The sequence below is a fragment of the Periplaneta americana genome, chromosome 5 (genome assembly GCF_040183065.1).
Source record: "Periplaneta americana isolate PAMFEO1 chromosome 5, P.americana_PAMFEO1_priV1, whole genome shotgun sequence".
In the NCBI taxonomy this organism is placed as follows: Eukaryota; Metazoa; Arthropoda; class Insecta; order Blattodea; family Blattidae; genus Periplaneta; species Periplaneta americana.
The window spans coordinates 56,866,025-56,888,400 of record NC_091121.1 but is presented as its reverse complement, the minus strand read 5'-3'; the positions used below and the strand labels follow the sequence as shown (position 1 = coordinate 56,888,400).

At 35.0% G+C, this 22,376-nt stretch overlaps 1 protein-coding gene across 4 annotated transcripts; it reads right to left on the bottom strand.

The window, feature by feature from the left end:
• Positions 1–2,527: 2,527 nt before the first annotated feature.
• Positions 2,528–16,927, bottom strand: LOC138699652 (uncharacterized). Of its 4 annotated transcripts, none has more exons than XM_069825691.1 (5): positions 15,507–16,927; positions 12,475–12,620; positions 8,783–8,857; positions 5,979–6,074; positions 2,528–2,809 (listed from the first exon to the last, which is right to left on the bottom strand). In XM_069825691.1, the coding sequence occupies exons 2-5, from the start codon at positions 12,617–12,619 to the stop codon at positions 2,706–2,708; spliced, it is 420 nt and encodes a 139-aa protein (XP_069681792.1). In that variant the 5' UTR covers position 12,620; positions 15,507–16,927; the 3' UTR covers positions 2,528–2,705. The 4 variants fall into 4 exon arrangements, with proteins under 4 accessions (XP_069681792.1, XP_069681793.1, XP_069681794.1 ...); XM_069825692.1 differs by having other exon boundaries at positions 5,979–6,071; positions 15,507–16,675; XM_069825693.1 differs by lacking the exon at positions 8,783–8,857 and having other exon boundaries at positions 15,507–16,624.
• Positions 16,928–22,376: the final 5,449 nt, after the last annotated feature.

Below are 22,376 nucleotides of genomic sequence, written 5' to 3'. Positions count from 1 at the left end.
GTTGAAATTGTGAAGGCTTTTTGTAGGATAGTGTAGAGTAAGTTATTTATAACCATGTTTTAGTTGTAATTTAGCCATAAAAATTACAGGTTTCGATTAAGAAATTGCAAATTTCAATCGCCAAATGTAAGCCTATTAGTGTGGCTGTGGAAAGCCGGTAACACTGCAGCCATGATACCCCATGTCTTCTCGTTAATGATAGAACTGACTACTGGCCTAGCTTGATTGGAACTGTAATGTACACACATGTTTATTCTTAATTAATTCTAGAGCAATTTACTGTTTTACTGTACATGAAGATAATTTGAATAAGATGAGATGACATATTTTTTCAAGTTTTATCTAAATAGGTTATTAATTTGTGATGAAACTGCTCAAAATGCTACTGCAGCCACCTGGTTATAGCCTACGAGCTTAGATCTCTTTATAGACGACCATCAAATTCCGGAACCTTTGTGTTAATAAGGCAGAGAGAGAATTCAAGGTACCAAGAAACAGAACCGAAGCCGAAGAACAAATTTAAATCTTGTCACTTCAGATTCCAGAGAGAGTAGTCGTGGAATGGCTTACCGGCCGTCCGCAGGATTTCGAAAGAAGTGCTGTTGCGACGGTACCAGCGGCGCAGTGCCTCTCAGAAACAGATTACGATCCTAGGCAAACATTTTCCTATCTAGAACAGGTACGAGATGTTCCGAAAATAATGTTGGCAACCGACGAACTAATTTCACAAAGAATGACATTGTGAGCTTCCACAACACCCACATGTAAGTCAAAGTAAATCCCATAAAACTCACCATTTTCATTTTCCGCAGTGATTTGCAGGAAATGTATTGAATGAATTTTTAGTCATTATTTAAGTGGTCCGTACACCCAGAGCGCAAGTCCTCCGGGAGGGACTTAAAGTCGTGTGCCCAGTGTCGCAGTTTTCCCACATGTTAAAGACCTCTGGACCAAATTTATCGTCTCTCGCGCCCTACTAATACCTTAGTTCCATACTAGGTGGCGTTTGAGGCGTTAAGCTTACCACTTGTCTCTCTGTCCCTGTCGGCAAATGTATTAACTTCCATGTAGATACTGAAATCTCCACTAGAAGGTACACTGACGTTCAAAGGTATCTGACCTCACCAGTCGATAGTGTTCGATAATTTGTTCATGTAAGTGTCGCTTCTTTAGTTATTACTTCTATGAATAGATGGAGAAGGTAACAGTCAGTGTCGCCAATAGTACATAAATATACCTGGATTATAAAATTCAAAATTTCATCTCCCTCTAATCATTGAGTAAAAACATTAGATTTAGCGGGAAACCGCTGATAATGTCAATTATGAGAATAATTTATACTTAATCTACATCGACATTCTCCCAAATACTTTTTTATCCGTCCAAAAAATTGGATCACCTATTGAGAAACAGCGACACTATTTCAAAATTTATCAATTTCTTATATCTTTGGTTCAGACTTATCCCGTGGGTAGAAAGTTCACTTACACGATCATAAAATCGTAGGTTAGATACCTTTGAACGTCAGTGTACCTACTGTATGTTTGGACATCGCAACGATGGATTAAATACACATTCTTCCCTAGCGGCTAACAGATTATCTGGCATTTCTGCAACACGCAGTTCAGGTTTACTATAAAATGCCCTCCTAGAAACCAAAAGTACAGTACTAGGCTATATGGTTCTTACACGATGGAGCCTCAACGTAGATTAAGCTAAATATTCGTGACCAACTAAATGTAATTTTCCGGACCTAAATTCACTCAATTCTTTCCTTGTGAACTCATAAGTTCTGAGAAGCCATTTTCATACAAATACTCGAATTAGGCCTATTTTCTGTCTGTACTAATTTAAAAAAATCTAGTCTGATCCAATCACCATAATGCTCCACAATTTGAGTTCTTCTGTGATGGACAGTTATTTGGTAGGCTGGTTTGCAAAAGTCATTCACTTGTGTGCAATTGCGTCACAGTTAGATTGTTCCAAACGTGACGTAATTGTCTAAGAATACGCAATCGGCATTGAGTAATTTTCCAGTACATTGGATAGGAAATTAAAAACCGAATTTACAGAACTTATTTTTACCATTATATATGGATTGCATTGCGTCAACAAAAGCGATTAAGTGCATTAGTGAGTCGTAAAAGTTAATACACACCAGATAGTTGGAGATTGTTATTGTCGACAAGAGCGTCCTATCTGCAGTCAGAGTTGACAGTAAAATTTGGAGAAATAAGTGTTTACTTTTCTCACTGGATCCGGCCGACAATGATAAAAATTGTTATCGTGACTTCCTTTGTGATAAATTTGTACATCACTATGTACTCTGTCTGTGATGGAGGGAGTTCTAGGCAAACGTTATCGGGAAGGCGTTTATGGTCCCGATGATGATGAAGGACGGTTGATGAACTCTTCATACAGAGATGTCTCTGAGAATTATTAATAGAGGCAGGCGAAATATGAAATTTTGTGTACTAAACTATTACTATGCTGGAATTTTTTTTGTGGAGGTGACAAATAATATTGGTTTATTTTTATATAAAAACTTGGAACTGTTATTGTATTAAAATACATAAGTAGCGACAATACAATTTACAAATAAATAAATAGGACGGAATTCATAAAACTAAATTCCAAGATTAAGCAACACGCTAGAAGCACGTCGACTCGAGACACGGGGGCAGTTGGAAGCTCCCTGCAGACCATTACCTCACTACGCTAATCTCAATTTTTCCTCCGTCGTCCATTTGTTGTTGTGGCGCGATCTTTACAACGCTCCAGTAAGGTGGCGGGTCGTCGCTGGGATACGCTGTAAGAGACAAGACACGAAATGAGTTAGGAAGGACGGAACGGCATACTGATTGTGTTCGGAAACACTCAAAATAAAATACATTTATATTAGTGCTGTTGATCGATCAAAATATTTAATCGATTAACTATTTGAATTTAATCGATTAATTTGATCGAGTTGAAAAAATGTTTTCATATACTGTAATACACAATTATTGTTAAATTTAACTTGTGTTCGGTGATAAGCATAAGTATTAAATGTTATATATCTGTATATATTGTATCGTTATATTACAAAACAACTATTTTAATTGGTTTGTGGATAAGCTTCAGGGCTTCTACCGCGTTGTCTTGGTGTTGGTGGCTGACGTTTCGACCGCTGTGTTGTTGTCATCTTCAGAGCAGTTGTTGGATGACCACAACACAGCGGTCGAAACGTCAGCCACAAACACCAAGACAACGCGGTAGAAGCCCTGAAGCTTATCCACAAACCATGTACACCAGCCGCGGAAGTCTACGCGAACACTTAACTATTTTAATTACTTACTAACATATTTATTATGAGGCTTATAATTTATTGTGTCAATTTCTCCGGGAATTTTTTAGACAAACATAAATAAGAAAAAGTATGAAGACTCATCTAGTTAATACTGCTTCATCCAAGATTTTAAACATGTGAATGCATTCACATGCTCCGAATTAAGTGCTGCTCTACGTTTAGTAGCAATGTTTCCTACATCACTAAACACGAAAAAACTTTTTTCTGTCAAGCACTTCTCCACGATCGTTGAATTTAAATCCAAACGTTTCACAGAGTTTACCTCTCCAATTCTCATACGACATAATGGAGTTTACACTTTTCACAAACCACAGAAAACTGATTTTTTTTTCTTTATCAAACTAATCACACAACCTTCATATACAAACTCAGTATAGAAACTGCAACTGCAAAACTACAGCGGTCTAAACAGAAGACTGGCCCCTACTGTAATCGAATTACCAGGTTTTAAAAAGAGAAGAAGGTAGTTACGCTCTCACTTGCACACAGTGTAGACATGGCTATTTTAAAAGGGATGAGGGGGACGAATCCCAGAAAAGTATGCATTTCATATGCTAGGAAGATGAGCTGACAACAAGGTGGAAGTTTTCTTGGTAAACCATAAAACTTAATAAGGGTTTCGCATTGTGTTTCAAATTTCAATAGAGGTAGACTAGGTCACTGTCCTCATATTTCCACTTCTTTCTGAAGTGTTTGTGCAAAGATTTTCCCTTCTCTACCTGGTTTACAGTTAGAAAGTAACAGTACTCTTGTACTTTTAAGTAAGTAATTTCCGAGAGAGGAATATTGTCGGAATTTTAATGTGAGGTTGTATTAACAAAATAATAATTAATGTCAACTACAACCGATTAATTTTAATCGACTCGATCATTCGATTAAATATTTTTGATCGATTAATCTTAAAACAGAAAGTGATCGATTAATCGATTAAATCCCACAACACTAATTTATATACATTAATTTTTAATTCAGTCCGGTTTTCGTAGGTACGGAATTTAGTTTACGAATAAATATTGGAAATACATTGATTTCTCTAGTGAAGCAATGGCGCGAGACAAAAGTGTTGTAACATTATTGGACCGAAAAGAATGCTACGGACGTCAGAGAACAGTGGGACAGTAAGGGCTGAGAAGGGAGTCCGACTCGATCCGCGCGGAGACAGGCTCAGTTCCGTCGCATCTCCAGTCGTAATATAAGAAGTATTTTGCATATACACCTTTAATTCCATTCTACAGAATTCAGGTAATGCAGGAATTGAGCAATCGTGACAAACTCTTGCGCCTTTCTCAATTGCTGGCTATGAAATTCTAGACTTGATGAAGCAATACCGAGAACTCAGTTCACTGGCTGATAATATGAGCGATGAGGCTAACTTTGATCCAGTACTGGGCTGACGTAATTCAGAAATATTTCCTACATACACCACTGCCTCAAAAAGATATTTGTTCTAGCAGGGTGAGGAAACAACAGATCCCATGCAGACCAAGATCACATTTGGTCAAACAGAAAATTTCCCAAAAAATGTTCAATAAGTTATTGAGAATACTGAATTAGCGATACGTATGCAGCTCTTAAACCTGTAGCAAGGGAGCGAAGACAGCAAACATTTTTTCGTAAAATGAAGAGGGAAAATTTTCCGCAAAATATTCAGTTTCAGACTATGATTACGGAAAATTTTCCTTCTCAGAGGACTAGTCGGGATATGTCATAACTTATAAGAAGAGACCGGAACTTTGGCAGAATGCCTTTTTAAATGTGTTAAATCCATCTTCATTTTGAAAGTAAGTTTGTACGAATTGTACCTTTGTGATTGAATCGTCACAGTTTTATGTTGCCCTTTTCTGCTTTTTTAATATAGATGCCTAATTTACAAAATGAATGCCTTTTCTTGCCTTTATTTGATTATTTATCTATTATTTATTAATTTATTATTAAAAATTGCCTACAGGTATGTTTTAATTTATTTCTGTAACCGTTACAACGAAAGTGACTTCACCGAATGTAATATTATTGTCTTTCAGTCAGTTCATATTTTCTTTGCAACAATGAGTTCTGCCGTGCAAAAATGTATAACAGTAAGCTTTTTAATTATCGCTTGTGTTTATTTGGCAAAGCAACAATGAGTGCGGGTCTAACGTTATTTTTAAAGGTTATTTTTCTTTCAATTTTCATTGCGACGTTGTTGTAGTTAGCTAAATACAGTATTTCATATCGCAACATATCAGTACAACCAAACATAAAAATGCACTTTCCAAGGTTACTGGGAAGAAGATTTCTTTGCTTCCAACAGTAATTGCAACATCGAGTCGAAAATCTCAATTTGCATTCGACTTACGTAAAGCTTTTCTTGCTACCGAAATCCCTTTGTGGAAAATGCAAGGTTATAGGTCTAGTACAAGGTTTTTGTAATTGCCTTTTATTGCGTAATTTAGCTATTTATAATGCCTTTTCGCCTGCCTATTTTAGTTATTTATGTTGCCTTTTTCCCTGCCTATTTTAATGATTCATAATTCCTAAACTTCCTGTCTCTGCTCATAAGTTATGCACTTGGCAGACAGAAAGGGGTCTGTGCACTTATGTACACAAGTGTCGGGATCTATTAACAGACTATAAAGATGCTTGTACGAACCTGGTGGATCCTGCGAAGCGTCCTGCGGAGTTGTTGGTGTGGATATGATGTAAGGTGGTCCTTGGGGAAGAATAGCCGATCCGCGAACACCACCTGCTGGAGAAATGTTAAACTTAATTTATTGTGGTTTTTGTCCACAATTATAGAAAGCATATTCAGCTATGCTAGGGGAGGCTACTCTGATATTATACATCAGTAAGGAAGGTCATATGAACACGAGTCCAATTTTGAATAGTTACGCAGTTATATTGAGAAATATATTATTGCGAGTTAGTACTTGTGCCAAATATTACGCGGGCCTCTACGATAAGTGATTACTAATTACTCTGCGATTCAGAAGAGTGCGCCTTGTGCATCTAAGAGGGAAGTGGAATTCTTGAATATCTATGGTCCGTCCCGGGAATCTGTAGAGTAACTTTGCGCATATGGGGGCGGAGACTATCTTTGCCGGAGTGTGTTGCGGGCAGCATCAGCTCGAGTCCGCTAAGGGGTAAGATGCTCGTGGTAGAAGGTAGATTAGAATCCCAGATCACATAGGCTATAATATATGATCTAGGTTAGAATACAGATAAATTATCCCCTTCCTGCAAGCGATTGCTCGCTTCGTTCAAGCAATGCCTCCCACCAGACCCTAGCTCTTCCGCATACCACTTGCGCAGAGGTCTTGTTTCGTCTTTCTACCCCACAGATCCCTGGGACGAACCATACCGGACTGGGAGAGAAAATTTACGAGGAATAAGCATGTTATTTATAGAGCACTGAATATTAATTTCCACTCCATGGAATGGAATAAATTCAAAATCGCTATGTGAAATGAAATATAGGCAATTAATTCTTTGTTCAGACTTAAATACACAAAAATGTGCGACTATATGGAAAGGACTCTCGATCTTCTGCATTTTAAGCGTGTTGTTGTGATTTAATAAAACTGTAGGCCTATAGTTACTTCTAAGTATTTTTCTTCATTCAAAATGGTGATAAGAATAAGCACTGTGAGTGCCTATGTAGAATCGTAAATCACTATCTATAGGCTAAGTTAACTACAAAATTTATATCCGAGAACGACTGAGCATACCGAGTACTGTACAGTTAAACTTACAGTAGGTAATAATAATAATAATAATAATAATAATAATAATAATAATAATAATAATAATAATAATTTACCACTTTCTTCGTAATATAAAGGGAAGTAGTATGGTATATTATAAAATCGATAGTATATTGAGATTTAAAAATAGGAACTCATTTGCAGGTTACGCGGTTACGTAAACATTTTCTGTGAGGAAATTGATAACTGGAACTGTGTCATATATATATATATATATATTTATTTACTTGCTTATTTATTTATTTACTTATTTACTTATTTATTACTTATTATTTATTTATTTATACAGATACATTTATTTATTTACTCATTTATTTATTTACTTATTTATTTATTCATTTATGTACTTATTTATTTGCTTACTTATTTTTATTCATTTACATTTACTTACTTCCTTATTTATTTATTTATTTATATTTATTAATTTACTTATTTATTTATGTACTTATTTACTTACTTACATATTTATTTATTTATTTACTTATTTATTTATATGTGAATTCTAAGAGCTATTCGCAGCCGAGATCCAAGCTTCTTGTCACGATCATTTCAATACAAATGCATCAAGATTTTTCAACCTCACCTATAGCTATACATAATACTTTCTAGATCTGTGTAATTCCCTAGAATTACACTGTACTTTACAAGATTGTACACTAACCCTGGACTTTCACAGATCAAACGTAATGATATAATCATAATTATTGTTATTATTATTATTATTATTACTATTATTATTATTATTATTATTATTGTTGTTGTTGATATTATTATTATTATTATTATTATTATTATTATTGTTACTATTATTATTATTATTATTATTATTATTATTATTGTTTATATTATTATTATTATTATTATTATTATTGTTATTATTATTTGGAAAAATGTATTTTAGTTGAGAGCCTGATTATTGTGTTTGGACATGTGAACATGAGAATAATAATTGTAATATTCTATATTTTCTTTGAAATTCAGGACTCTGATTTTTTATAACCTAAAAGATAGTACTGCAACATGGTATAGTTCAAGATCAGTAAACATCTCTTCTATCTAGTGTAAAATCCCTATTATTACTGGGTACTTTGTTACGATGTGCTGAACACTGATTCTACTCTTAATTCTTTAATACTGAACGTAAACAAAACGAAAATTATAGCATACTCAACAAGATTTGTAGAGATAAAAAGAATATCACGTGTGTAGTAAAGACTCTTTGAAGTACTGTCTACATCAGTCACCATATTGTGCGGAGATGGCGATTTCTCGGAGCTATGATTTTCTAGCCTATAATCACAACCGGAACTAGCCACAAACGTATCAAAGCTACAAAGTCACTGGTTTTCAAATCACACTCTACCATTGGTTGGGAGGAATATTATATGCACTGCTCCTGTCTTTCTTGCATTCTTGCTTGAGGAAGAAAAAAATTAGCACGCGTGCCGCTTAACGTTCTTGCTGTGTACACAAACCATTACGAGCCTGAATTGATATCACTGCACTAGAAACAGAGTAAAGTAATAGTTCAATCGAGAGCACTCGTCGATTCCTTGTCTTTTAATTGTGCCGCATGTTGTTAGCACTGGCTGAAGACTCTTTAAGTTATTGATTCGAAATGACAAAAATAATAGTGGATAAAAATCAAGGAGCAGATGAAAGCTCCGAACTAATTTATAGTTGCAGAACTCACCTGAAGAACTTGTCGGGCAGTTCTGCAGGAGTCTTACGGAATAGTCTCCATGAAGTCGCCGCACACGTCTTATCTCTGCAAATTACATTTAATTTTATTTAAAAGATTTTGCTGGTTATCTGAACCGTATCGTGAAACAAACGTCATTAAATTATTTAAAACTTGGGATGTAGTGCTATGACTGTCCAACATGGCATGGCTCTGATGCAGTAGTATTATGATGTGTCCAAAATTACTTCCATTAGCATGTTACCATGGCAACCATTCAAATCAACCAATCATGAGAGACGCGTAACCATGGTAACGGGACGGTGTTGCCGTGTCTATGTTTACAAGTTGCACGTGAATGCAATGCCAGGATGACTTGAGTTGGCTGGTTAGCTCGTGCTTTGTGTGAATTAAATATATTGTTTAGTTTTATAATTGTTTTAGTGTATCGATAATTATTATGTTTAAATTATATTACACGTATTATCTTCCTTCTCATTGGTGGTGTGTGTTTTCTAGTTCTGCGAGGGTTTCTAAACAGGTGATTTGTGCAATGTAGGAAGGAAGAAAAGGCAGGCGGAGAACAAAGAATGTTGTACAGAGTTACTGTTCTCCAACCAGGAGATCAACCGTGAAAGGAATGTGCTTACTATTGCCTGATCTATTGGAAGGAAGTAGATAAATAATATTACCGTTATAACGCCAGTTTAAAAACCATGTGCTCTCCTGCATTAAGAGATTAAAAGACCAGAGATTAATTGTGATCTAATTTTGTAACTAGGGTAGTATCAATATGTCTGTATCAATGTTATGGTTTGTGCTGTGAGAGCTAGCCAATAGAGATAAGAGTACCCACGTGTGTGTCCTTATGACATCAACATTCATTCATAGCATTACCCCCCTTCGTCTCATCCGGCGGAGACTTTCTCGTGGTTGGAGCACAGTAAAGAGTCAAGCGCGAGACATGGTGTGGATTTTGAGAGGGAGAAAATTTGATGGCGGGCTTCTTTTATCTTTGGCGCACGTCGTAATGGGAACTGCTGCTTGTGTTAAAATTAATAAGAGCACTAATATTGATATTAGAAAAGAAAAATGCTGTCTAGATGAAGATGACGCAGAGTCCTCAATACTTGAAACTCCGGGGAAAAGGGAAAAGTAGAGAAAAGTGTAACAAATATAAATGCTTTCCAGGAAGATGCTTTTCTAACAATATTACATGGACGAATACTGGCATTCATAAAAGTAAATTTAAACTTGTTTTTACAGTTTGCAGTTCTTTCAACGCTTTTCTAGCAATATTACATCACATTGAAGAACACCGGTACTACTACTACTACTACTACTACTACTACTACTACTACTACTACTACTACTACTACAACAACAACAACAATAATAATAATAATAATAATAATAATAATAATAATAATAATAATGATAGGCTAATAAAATAATAATGTACACTAATTTTAATGCATAGTATTCAACAAATTAGTTAGCAATGAATACGTTCATGTCAGCTGTTCGTTGCTGCACTCTATCAGCATCACTCTTGCTTGCACGTAAGATGGATAACATTACAACATTGCTCCCTCTTTTCTGTAAGCTATCAAGTCGGAAGTAGTTTTGGTCACACCATAAAACAGACTATTCTACGGATAAAACAATTAATTAATTTTAATATAAAACAAAACAAAAAAAATAAAATAAATTACTTATCATTTTCAATGTATAATTTTTATATTAATTTTTTTTTTCTGTTAATGATTTAATTATCATTTTGAGGAGCAACTGTAATTACAAATCTTCTATCAGCGATCCCGTATTTATTTGCAGCAGTACACACCATACCTACCGATCCCTCTTATTAAAGGTTAATATAATCCTGAATCAAAAATTGGAGTCTCTCCTATAGCATACATTTGTGCTCATGTTGGCAGCAGACTTTAGAACTCAGATATCTTATGTTTACCTTCTTTCCTTCCTATTGCACATTTTTCGAATCTACGTCTAGACTGCTTTAAAACGAACTAATTTCTGTGCCTTTTAATAATAAGCGACATGCATTTCGAGATCTTAATTAGAACTCTGCGACCAATTTTTTTTCTCGTAATACAGACGTAAGAGGTCAACGAACTCAGATCTGTCTGCCTTAGTGAACTACCCCTCATCTCTGTTTCTGGCTACAATGTTGCAAGCTCGTCGCATCGGTAAGTGGCTTCAAATTAGTGGGTTTTAAATTAAAGTTACACGAAAATCGTCCACGCTATTGAAATACGCCAGAGGGATAAATGATTCTTAATGACATTTTCTATCGATTTGACACAAATCACGATCTTACTCGCAATAGTTACTGAATAAGAGGGTGTTAAACATTTGGAAAGAAAAAAAACCGAACTTTCCACCAATATGATAGGCTATTATAGTTCTTTGTTACATGCTCTGAAAATCTGTAGGATTATTTCACTTCCACTCTGTGTATTATATAATTTTGTTCTAAATCTTAAATATTTGTATAGAACAGTGATGACTTCTTTTATGAAAAGTATTATAACTTCACATGCAAATGGTAATTTGAGGGTTAAATTGCGATGTGTATCATACGCAGGACTTGAATTAGGGAGTTAAGAGTTCGTTCACTGAGGGAAGTAATTCAGATTGAAATTTCTCCTGACTATACAGGATGTTTCCGGGCTAGTGTTACAAATTTTCAGGGATGATGGGGAAGGGCACATGTATCAATTTGAGATAAGGAACCCTGGTCCGGAAAGGACAGTCGAAAGTTACAAGCAAAAACAGTTCTGTAATTTTATTCCTCTGTACACCTTATTGATGTGTATTTATCTGTACATCTTACACATACTGTATTCATCTGACGTTGTTTACGTTGTCTACTTACAGTATTCCATTCAGTGCGCTGTCTGAGGGGTGGGGACAGGAAACTACACTAAAGCAATGCAGATAGCGTAATGTGTAATGGACATGGTCGGTCCTGATATGCACGTCTGTAGACAGCAGTGTATGTATACAAGTTGCAGTGTCCAGTCGATCAGTCCTAGTGAAATGGAGGAGTACACGAGAGCGGGAATATGCAGACCTGATTTTCGAATATGGATGAGCCAATGGGAACAGTAGACAAGCTCACAGATTGTATCGGGCAAGTACCCACGTAGGAGACATATGGCCCATACCGTCTTTCCACGACTGTTCCAAAGATTATGGGAAGGAGGGCACGTGGTGCGAAATTACAATTCCATTTCCACACAACTATTTTTGCTTATAACTTTCGTCTCAGACATTTCCGGACCAGGGTTCCTTATCTCAAATTGATACATGTGCCCTTCTCCATCATCCCTGAAAGTTTGTAACACCAGCCCGGAAACACCCTGTATAGGGAAACTTATTTTATCAACTGAGACAAGAAAATCGGACAAAGACTTCTGAATGTGGAGAAAGTGAGCGTGTGATACATCCGAAAACAGATAAGGTAGCTCTGTAATACTGAAGTTTAAAGACCGGAAAAGGGAAAGGGGGGTGAAGAAGTAGCGAAGAAAAAGAAAATTGGATGAAATAAAAAATGGTTGAGCGATAACGTAACGAGGAGGAAAAGAAGAATAAAGACAAGTTGGAAGAGTGTTGTACGAGGAAGAGGATAATACGTATATTAAGGATAGGTGAAGAGAAGGAAGATAAGAGCAACTGACCCTTGGTGATGCAGCAGGTCCTGATAGTGAGCAGCAGGATGAACAGGGCCACGGTGCCCGCGATGACGACAGGGACGATCGCGCTCGCGGAAACCGCAGGCATCATCTGACTCACCGTCCTGCTGTGGTCCTCCAGGACAGACATGCTGCAACACGAAACCTTCGATATATCAGGCCAGAAGATGATGTTCTTGTTCTCTGTCTAAATTTTGTTGTAGTGACGTGTAAAGGCTCATTCACAATGAAAATTAAACATAACGTAAGCGTTAACTTAAGAATATAAACCTTACGGTAAAATCAAGAATTCATACCATCATTCACGATGGGAACATAAACATAACCGCAAACATACTTGGTAACCACGGAAACATAACAACGACGACATTTCCTCATATTCTGTCGTATACAGGTCGTATACTTCAGCGCTCCACGAATGTGTTCTGTTTGCAAATCACGTAAGCATAAGCATGAAAGTTTGGAGTTTGCAAACTTTCATGCTAACGTCTTACGGTAATGTTTATGTCAATGCTTATGTGAATCATTGTGAATGATCCCATTTGGTAGCCTGGGCGCAAACTTCTGTGTTTATGTTACGGTTATGTTTAATTTTCATTGTAAATGGGCCTTAAGTTTGAGTAAGTCTCACTGTCTCTTCCTGCTTCACATAATCTATACACTGACCAGAATTAATAAAGTGATGTAAACCATACAACATCAATTTACAAACCGAATGTATTACCACAGTCTAGTATATACAGTCACGAAGCTCAATACTTAATAAATATGCATCCATAGATAGTTGCTAGCCACCAGGATCGCTACTATCGCCTCATCACAGACCCTTTCCCTAGCGGACGATGAAATGTATTGTACTTTCGATATCGTGTGCTTTTGAAAAAATTAACACCTTCCACTATTGAAATATGAAATACATAAGGTTTATATATTATTTTCATAAAGTATATAATAATATATTTTATGCTCGACCATGCCGAAATGTAGTAATTATACACCTGGTAGCAGCCCTTTAATGGACCTCATTAAACTACACCTATTCATTAAAGTTCAGGTGTTCCACCAATCAGAAAACACCATTGTAGCAATATGAAAGCGCAAGTATCGATTATTCTCGGATATGCAATCGAAAAACAACTAGCGAAACGTCACGGAGGCTGGAAATCCAATACTGTCGCAGAAGGTTATGTTCTGTTACTATAATAATTAGCGTTAATTGTAAATAATATTCAAATAAATTCAATTTGTCATCTCGTTTTTCAATGTCTAAATCAATTTCCAGGTTATATCAAGATTAATGTTTATTTTACTCTCTAGATTATATGAAGGTCAATGACATTTGTTTCTCGGAAAAAATCAATACTTTCGCGAATGCGCACATCTCACAATTTACGAGATATTGCACAAGATCAGTTACGCTCCCCAGTCAGATAGGAATAACATGAATACTTATGAATAATTGCAAGTTATAAATATGTTCGAGCATAAAAAGTCGTATGAAACTTGCCTATTATGGTAATTAAGATGCTCGTATGAAAATTATAAAACGAGCGCAAGCGAGTTTCATAAACATACTCGCGTCTTAATTACTACCATTATAGGCTCGTTGCATAATGTACTGGTATTATAAACCCATCTTCCTGGATCTTTCGGAAGAAAGATAACTCTGACCTCTTTTTCTTACATTCTATAATACTACAAACGTCTCTTTGTCCCATATTATTATTCAAATTATTGTATTTTAGTCATTTACAGTTATTACAACCGATAACGAACATATCACAGTCTACACAACTTTTCACAACAATGCGAAATACGGCACAGTCAATGCCTTTTCTAGCTAGACCAGGCCTTAATGTATGTTAGGGTTTTCTATTTTAGTGTATGGAGCTCAGTGAAATATTATATTATAACTTTATTGCGCATCATTGCTAAGTTTTATTCAACAGTAATCTCACTAGATATTTTGATTTATCTACAGAAAATCAAAACTCGAGTGGGATTTAATTGACTATTACACGATTACAATAAATATAAATATAAAGATTAGAAGTAACGAAGTACACCAATACAACAAAATATTGACTTACGAAAATATAACTGTCTTCAAATGTATTATTGTACCATCTCAACATTACAAATATTACGCTAGATGGCAGTAGTCTGTTATCTTGTTATCAGTTGTTAATAGTTGTTTTAAAATTTCTAATGCAAAATGCTCATGTTTTGTGGTTGGGTTTGCTATGAAGGACTTACAAGCAAACGTTCTGATGGGGGCAGATAAAAAAGTTAAAATTGTTTCTTCCACCATGTTAATAATGTCAAAAGAAGTGCTTTTACAAATTTTGGCCGCTCGACCGCAACTACGAGGCCGTCCAGAAAGTGATTTTCCCTGGGGCCGTTTATAGAAAAAAGCACAATTGCATAGAAATATTTATTGAAACAGATACAGCAATTGTTGCGCTATTTGTCAACATATCCCCCACTGGAAATGAGACATTTGTCATACCATAGGATCAATTTTTGTGTCATAGAAGTCAGCCGCCTCAGATCGGAACCAGCGTTTGACTGCGTGTGCACCTATCTCTGTCGATCCCATGATATGAGAAATGTCTCAATTCCGATGGAAAATATGTTGAAAATAGCTCAACATTTGCTGTGTCCGTTCCAATAAATTTGTCCAATGAAATTGTGTTTTTTTTTCTGTTAGCGCCTCTCGCGAACTTATTTTTTGACGGCCCTCGTAATTGCGGTCGAGTGGCCAAAATTTGTATAAGCACTCCTTTTGACATTATTAACATGGTGGAAGAAAAAAAAATTAACTTTTTTATCTGCCGCCATCAGAACGTTTGCTTGTTAGCTACTGTGTATGAAATCATTTTAAGATAGGCGTAGAGTTGAAATTGCCTTCATAGTAATAATAATAATAATAATAATAATAATAATAATAATAATAATAATAATAATAATAATAAATTTACTTCTAACAAGCATCACTATATTATTATCACACTCACCTTCAATTCTTTTGCGTCTCGGAGTCCGCTGCTGAACTCCTGAGGTTATTCTGTACCTCGCTCTGTCTTGGCTCGAGCTGAAGTACTGGAGTTGTTATCAGTGCAAGCAAGAGATAACGGGATTGGTGCCAAATTCCCAGTACTTGAAATCCAGAATGTTGATATTGCGTTCCTCTTGCCTTAATCCCGTGTAAGTCATCCGACATCTTCATTGTCCCAGAAAAATATGAGTCTGATTCACAACAAAGACATTGTTTGGGCGCAAGGAAAAGCTTTAGCATAATTTATCTAACGAACTTCTCTGAAGTGAGAGATTCTGGGAAGGTCTGCTGCACAGGCAGGAATTTATGGAATGGGGAAAAACAGAAAGTGGGAAATTTCACTTCAAATAATAACACGAGAAGAATCAACATCATTACGTAATATTGTAACGTTGTAACCAACAGCATGTTGCCAGTAATATGTTGCTATAATAAAATACGGTGAACAAGTCACCGATTAGCCTACTTAAGGAACTTATTCTATTCCTATTTTTAAGGCGTTGTTGACAAAGGAATTACAATTTATACTATGTAAATTGTAAGTTGGCAGTTTTAATACATCTGACGTCAGGAAAAGAGATTTAAACATTTTGATGCAGAAAGGAATGCGACTTCTCATGCCTTTCATAGAAAGAAGTGAACTATAATACAGTAAAGTTAATAAACGATTCACAGAATTTATTTCCTTTAAAGGCATTGAAAAGAAAGACAGCATCCTAGTTATTGTGTCATTACAGAGGAATCTGTACGGACACATAACTTATGCGTTTTATACTTCCCCCAAGGAACAGTCCTTGGACCGATTTTATTTTTAATATATATTAATGACCTTTTAATGATAGACCTTAAAGAATATGAAGGTGATTTATATTCGTATGCTGATGATGCTGTTTTACTTTTTAGTGGAAAAACTTGGACTGATGCTTATTACAATGTAAATTGCAGCTTAAAATTAATAAAAAAAGGTTCGATTTAAATTCACTTGTAATTAATAAAGATAAAACAATAGCTATCCCATTTTCTTTAAATAATAAAGGTAATAAACCAATTTCATCTATACTACAAATTAAAATGCATAATTCTGATTGTTCCGATATAAATTGCAATTGTTCAATTATTAATGAAGTTAATGAGGTTAAATACTTAGGTATAATTATTGATAATCATTTAAAATGGAATAATTATATAAATTATATTTGTAATAAATTACGTACAACATTATGTTACTTTGTTGTTCTAAGAAATATTTTGTCAATTAACTGTTTACGTGTAATTTATTTAGCATTATTTCAATCCATATTTATGTATAGTATCATAGGTTGGGGTGGAACTTATAAATCCAACCTTTATCTGTTAATTTTACTACAGAAAAAAGTATTAAAAATTTGTTTAAAAAAGCAGAAAGATTACCCAACTGAATTGTTGTTTAAACACTTCAAAGTTTTCAATATTAAACAAATGTATTATTTTATTTTATTAAAATATTTTCATAGAAATTTTAATAACTTTGAAAGGTATATACACAAATATAGGACTAAAAATATGAATTCTCTGCAGCTTTTTATCATACCATGAGTCAAGGTCCCAGATTATTAAACAAATTTTATTCCAATATTATTTTAACCACGAATCCTCTCCAAATTAAAAAAGAAAACTAAAAAAATTGTATTGGATTTATAGTTTGGGTTTAAATACATTAAACACTATTTAATGTGTACTCACTCTCAATTTTAATTTTATTTTTGACTGTACTGGAATCCCCTCCTGAGCACGAGTCATACTCATTCAGAACTGGGCTAGTTTATCTTTCATTGTATTCATTTCAAACTTACTAGCAATAAAATAAAACAATTTGGAATCGAACTTACTGATGCATATTTCAGTTTCGATCTGAATAATGAAAAACCATTTAGGCTGTAGAAAAAAATTAATGGTATTTGATCCAACATTATGATCGTATGGTTAGAAATAAAATCAATGTATTCTATTTATGGAAATAAATTGTACTGTCGAAGAATACACAAGAGTCTTAGGTAAAATCAGTTCTGTTATTTGATATTCATTTTATATATGGCCTGCAGTAAAACCTTTGGATTACGAGCATAATTCGTTCGAAAACGTGCTCTTAATCCAAAACACTCTCATATCAAAGTGACTTTCTCCATAAAAAAACAATGCGAACTCAGATTAATTCGTTTCACAACCTTTTATTCATATAAAATATAGTATAATTTAGGTAAAATTCAATACAATAATGCAACAAAAATTACTTTACTTTATTTTGTTTTTGAATGTCTTTCACCTGTTTCACTGCTTAGTAAACTTCTTGAACAATTAAAGAAAATGTTTTCACTATCACTAACGGAATCACTGACTGGAATCTTTTGCTTTGACTAAGAACCTATCCAATGACACCTGCTTTTGCCTCGTTTTGAGGATTTTGCGGAACTGTGACAGTGCGTTGTCGTTAAACAGATTTATCGCACATACTACTGCAACTTTATCAGGGTGGTAAATTTGAACAAAATTTTATACTCCTTTCCACTTTTTGTACACCTCTTTAATCTTATTTGAAGCGAGGAATTCGTCCGCTCTTTTCTCCTCTTCCTTCTCAGTCGAAATTTCCTCCTTTTCCTCTTGCTGTTGCTCTCAATGCAGAGCCATCAGCTTGAATATCGTCCACCAGTTTTTGAATATCGTTCGATTCACTTCCAGTCCCAAGGTCGTTCCCAATGTAACAATTTATTCCACTCCTCTGATAGGGTTACCATGAGAAGAAATTCTATAGGAGGACATAGAATCTAAAATAAGGGGACATTGCTGAACACAGAAGGACTTTTTAAAAATTGGTATGAACAAACTGAAAGATAAAAACAATGGCTCACCTTAGTTTTCTCACTAGTTGCTGGATCAGTATTTCATCTGTACCCTACTTATCAGTGGAACCCACTTTGTGCACAAGAGCCTGAAGAGACAAACTTATATCTTGTAACAAATAACGGTGGAACTGTTCACAGGACATGTCCTTGAAATTATATTTCACCATGATGATACCTCTGACTGTCTCCCTTAGCATGCGATTTCGTTCTTTTGTCCATTGAGCAGATATTAGGGAAAATACTCTCTCAGCACTTCCATTGTGACTTGGGATAAATAAATAGAATTGCCATTTTTAAAAGTTCAGAGAAAGTTTCAGTGCTCGCAGAATTATTGCAATTGAAGAATTTGCACCATTGTTTATCTAAAGTTAAATCTTTGTTCAAATTCGCTTGATTGGCATATCTTTGTACATTGCAGAATAAAATTGATAAAATAGCTTAGAATCATGAATAGTGACATTTTTAGTGTGTAAGAATTCAATGCATGTCAGTAGGTCATCATATTTTATGTTTTTTTTATGTGCTCCAACTTCTACCATTGGAAGCAGTTAAATTTTTTCATAGGTTTTCACAATTTTTTTAGATATTCTATGCATAAGAGGGTAAGGGGGTACATTTTCGAACATAGTACAATTCTGAACGCACTAAGATTTTTTTAACATTTGCGAGTTTAATATGTTCGTAACTCTGCTTGAGTTACATAGCGTCGATAATCAGTCTTCTATAAGTTTGTCTCCTAAAAAGCTGTGTTGTAAAGTGTTACTATATATAACAAATAAATCATTTTTCAAATAAATGTAAGCACTTTGGCTACAGAATATGCTCTGTTATAAAATGGCTCGTAGTTTCCCGTTGTGGTATTGTATTACAATGATAAATTTTGGTTTGTATCGTGTTATAACCTGTTCTGTGGTCTTCGTTACACATGTCACCGGCACATCAGTGTTATCTATGAACAGTTTAGAAAACTATTTAGTCATTTCTCAAGGATAGCTGAAGTACAATTTCGAACATTATTCAGGTACAATTCTGAACGCTAAAAGTACAATTTCGAACAGTTGTTTGTAAACATTCTAACTACGTCATTTCTGTTTGTTAGTATTTTAGATGCCACAAAGGAAAACAGAAAAGAAAAAACGTCTGAAATAGAATTCTAATGCTATTTAAAAGACAATCAAAAATGTAATTTCAGGGGATATTTCATTGAAAGGAGCTTCCGCGTTGTATCACCTTCCACTGAGCACTCTACATGAAAGAGTAAACAAGGAAAAGGAAAAACAGGCTGGTTTCACTCCACGTGTTACAGGGAGACATGGAAAAGTCTTTGGTAGATAGGCTCCTGTATTTAGCAAATAGAGAGTTAGGTCTTATCCCCTTGAAGGTTAAACGTGCTGCTTTTGATTTGGCCGTGGCCAGTCAGAGTCCTTCAGAAAATCAGCAAAATGGTCCTTCTGATTCTCCAGAAAATGCAGTTAGTGACTTCTTAACTCACTCGAGAAGAAAAAAGCTTATTTATGTCCAAGAAAACTGTTCACGTCACTCCACTTTACTTCGCAAGGGCATATCAACGAGATACGATATAAGAAATCGTCTGCAGTTAATACTCGGCCTAAAGGAAAAATTAAATCTGCACCAAAAAAAGAGTGAAACAAAGGGCAACATCGTTCACTCCATCAAATGAAGACGAATGTTGCCTCTCCTACTGAATTATTATTCAAAGGAATCCATGTTGAAAGGGGACTGGATCCGATGCCAGACATGCAACGTGTGATATGACGAAGTGTGAGTGAGTGCAAGAGGATAAAGCAGTTTTTTTTTTTGTGGCAAATGCCTTTGTTCGAAATTGTACCTGACCTGTTCAGAATTGTACCCCTGTGGTACATTTTTTAACGTTTTTTTGTTTATTGAAACATTTACCATTATGGATAATATAAACATCCTTTGTTTCTCATACTGTTGTGGAAAGACAACTAGGTCTTGAACATTGTATTCACAATAAATTAAAAAATTTATTGTGCTTATTTTGCCCACGAAATACAAATATATGTTTACTGTTCGAAATTGTACCCCTTACCCTATCACACATTGTTCAATATTCATATTAATTCTAGTTGAAATGAGAAATGCCGGACATTTCAATTTTTAAATGCCTGCCGGACAGGATAAAGCGATTAAAAAAGAAGACATGTCCTCCTCTTGCTGGACGGATGGCAACCCTATCCTCTGAGTAACCTTCAAGAGTATATTCAGGCCACAGTTTTTTCAAGCAGAATTGAGGGTTCTCTTAGTGACCCCATGACAAGCGCTGTCGATAATCTTGAGGCAGTTCACGATTTGGAAATTATTTTTCCAAAATTCGCTAAGTGAAGCAAGTTACGTACAAATCGTGCTGCTCGTATTACAAGACATCGCTCGTTTATCAAACGAAATTGTTTCCTCATTGTTCACTCGTTTTGCAAAACACTCGCAAATCAAGTCACTCGTAATCCAAGGCTTTACAGTAGTTGAATTTAACAAAAGTAGTTCCCCTAGTAAAAGTTTTTGTTTCTGAAACATTTGATTCCATGCTATTCACATAAGACAGTCTCACGATGAAGTGTAGCATATGTTTCGTTGAAGGGATTGGCAGTCAGTAATTTTTCTGAGTGCGCAAATGAAACTTACTCTTGTGATCATAAATATACGGCTTACTACTCCTATTCTGTGAATGAAAGCGTATAGGGTCGGACAGCTGCTAACATCTGTATGTAATCATTTGAATTAAAAGAACCGTACAAGTACAAATGCTGGGTAACTATCGGTGCTGGACTCCAGACTCATTTCACCATCATTATCAGCTTTATGTCATTCAGAAGCTAAATAATCTGAGATTTTGACACAGCACAATTAGGGAGAGTTGGGTAGTATCGGACATCGGGTAATATCGGACAATGCGTTTCTTTCATCTACCACCAGATTATAGTACCTGAATGACATGGTTACGTTTCTGTATGCGAGATCACAGAAACGTAACCATGTCATTCAGGTACTATAATCTGGTAGTAGATGAAATAAACTCACTATTCGATATTACCCGATGTCCGATACTACCCAACTCTTCCCTCATATTGCTTTAAAAATTAACAGAATAAATTTAAGACATTGAGATCTCTTAAGAAATATATTTATTTCATTAATTATTAAAATAAAATAAATGAAATGAACATAAGAAAAATTTATACGAGGCCATATGTAAATTGAATAAAAATAAAAATAAATCAATATTACTCACTATACTACAACTACTAACATTTTAACGTTACTAATAATAATTCTTTAAAATAGAGTTAGTTTGGAATACAGTCTATAACAAACACATAGAAAACAAGTTATTACAAAAATAAATTCATCTGAGTGTTTTAAAATGTCAGAGTTATAAAGTTTATATTACATGTTCGTTTTTCTCTTCCTTCGTTCATGTATTAGGCTAATGGCCTGTTACAATCTCATTTCACAGTTTTAGCGGACAGCCCAAAGATACAGTATTTTGCCCTGTGGATGTTTGATAACTCAGCAATTGGCTACGAATTCCTAAGGATTTATAGTATTATGAGACTTGAAATTGTTATCAAGTTCTTCCAATTGGGGCTGATCAAGAGGAAGCGACTCCAAGTAGTAGAATTGCCGCCTTTAGCTGTGGACAGAATTATTTATATAGTATACAACATTTTCCCGGCGATTCACTGTCATTTTTGTCAATTTTATCCCCAGAAACAAAATTTTTCAAAACAGTTTTACAAACGAGAGTTGGGACATAAGCCATATTCTTCATCATAATCAACAAAACGTAAGCAGAGACACAAATGGCCACACGGCAATATGCGCGGAGTTAGTAATAGAAAAAAGTTTACAATTTCTTTATAGCGAGCACTCAAGAGAAACCGACTTGATATTTCGCATATTCTACTTTA

Coding starts and splice junctions, on each gene's coding strand:
- LOC138699652 (XM_069825691.1), bottom strand. CDS start 12,619: ATGTCTGTCCTGGAGGACCACAGCAGGACGGTGAGTCAGATGATGCCT. Junction 8,858..12,474: donor GACCTGCTGCATCACCAAGG/GTCAGTTGCTCT, acceptor TGTAATTTGCAG/AGATAAGACGTGTGCGGCGA. Junction 2,810..5,978: donor CGCTTCGCAGGATCCACCAG/GTTCGTACAAGC, acceptor TGTCTCTTACAG/CGTATCCCAGCGACGACCCG.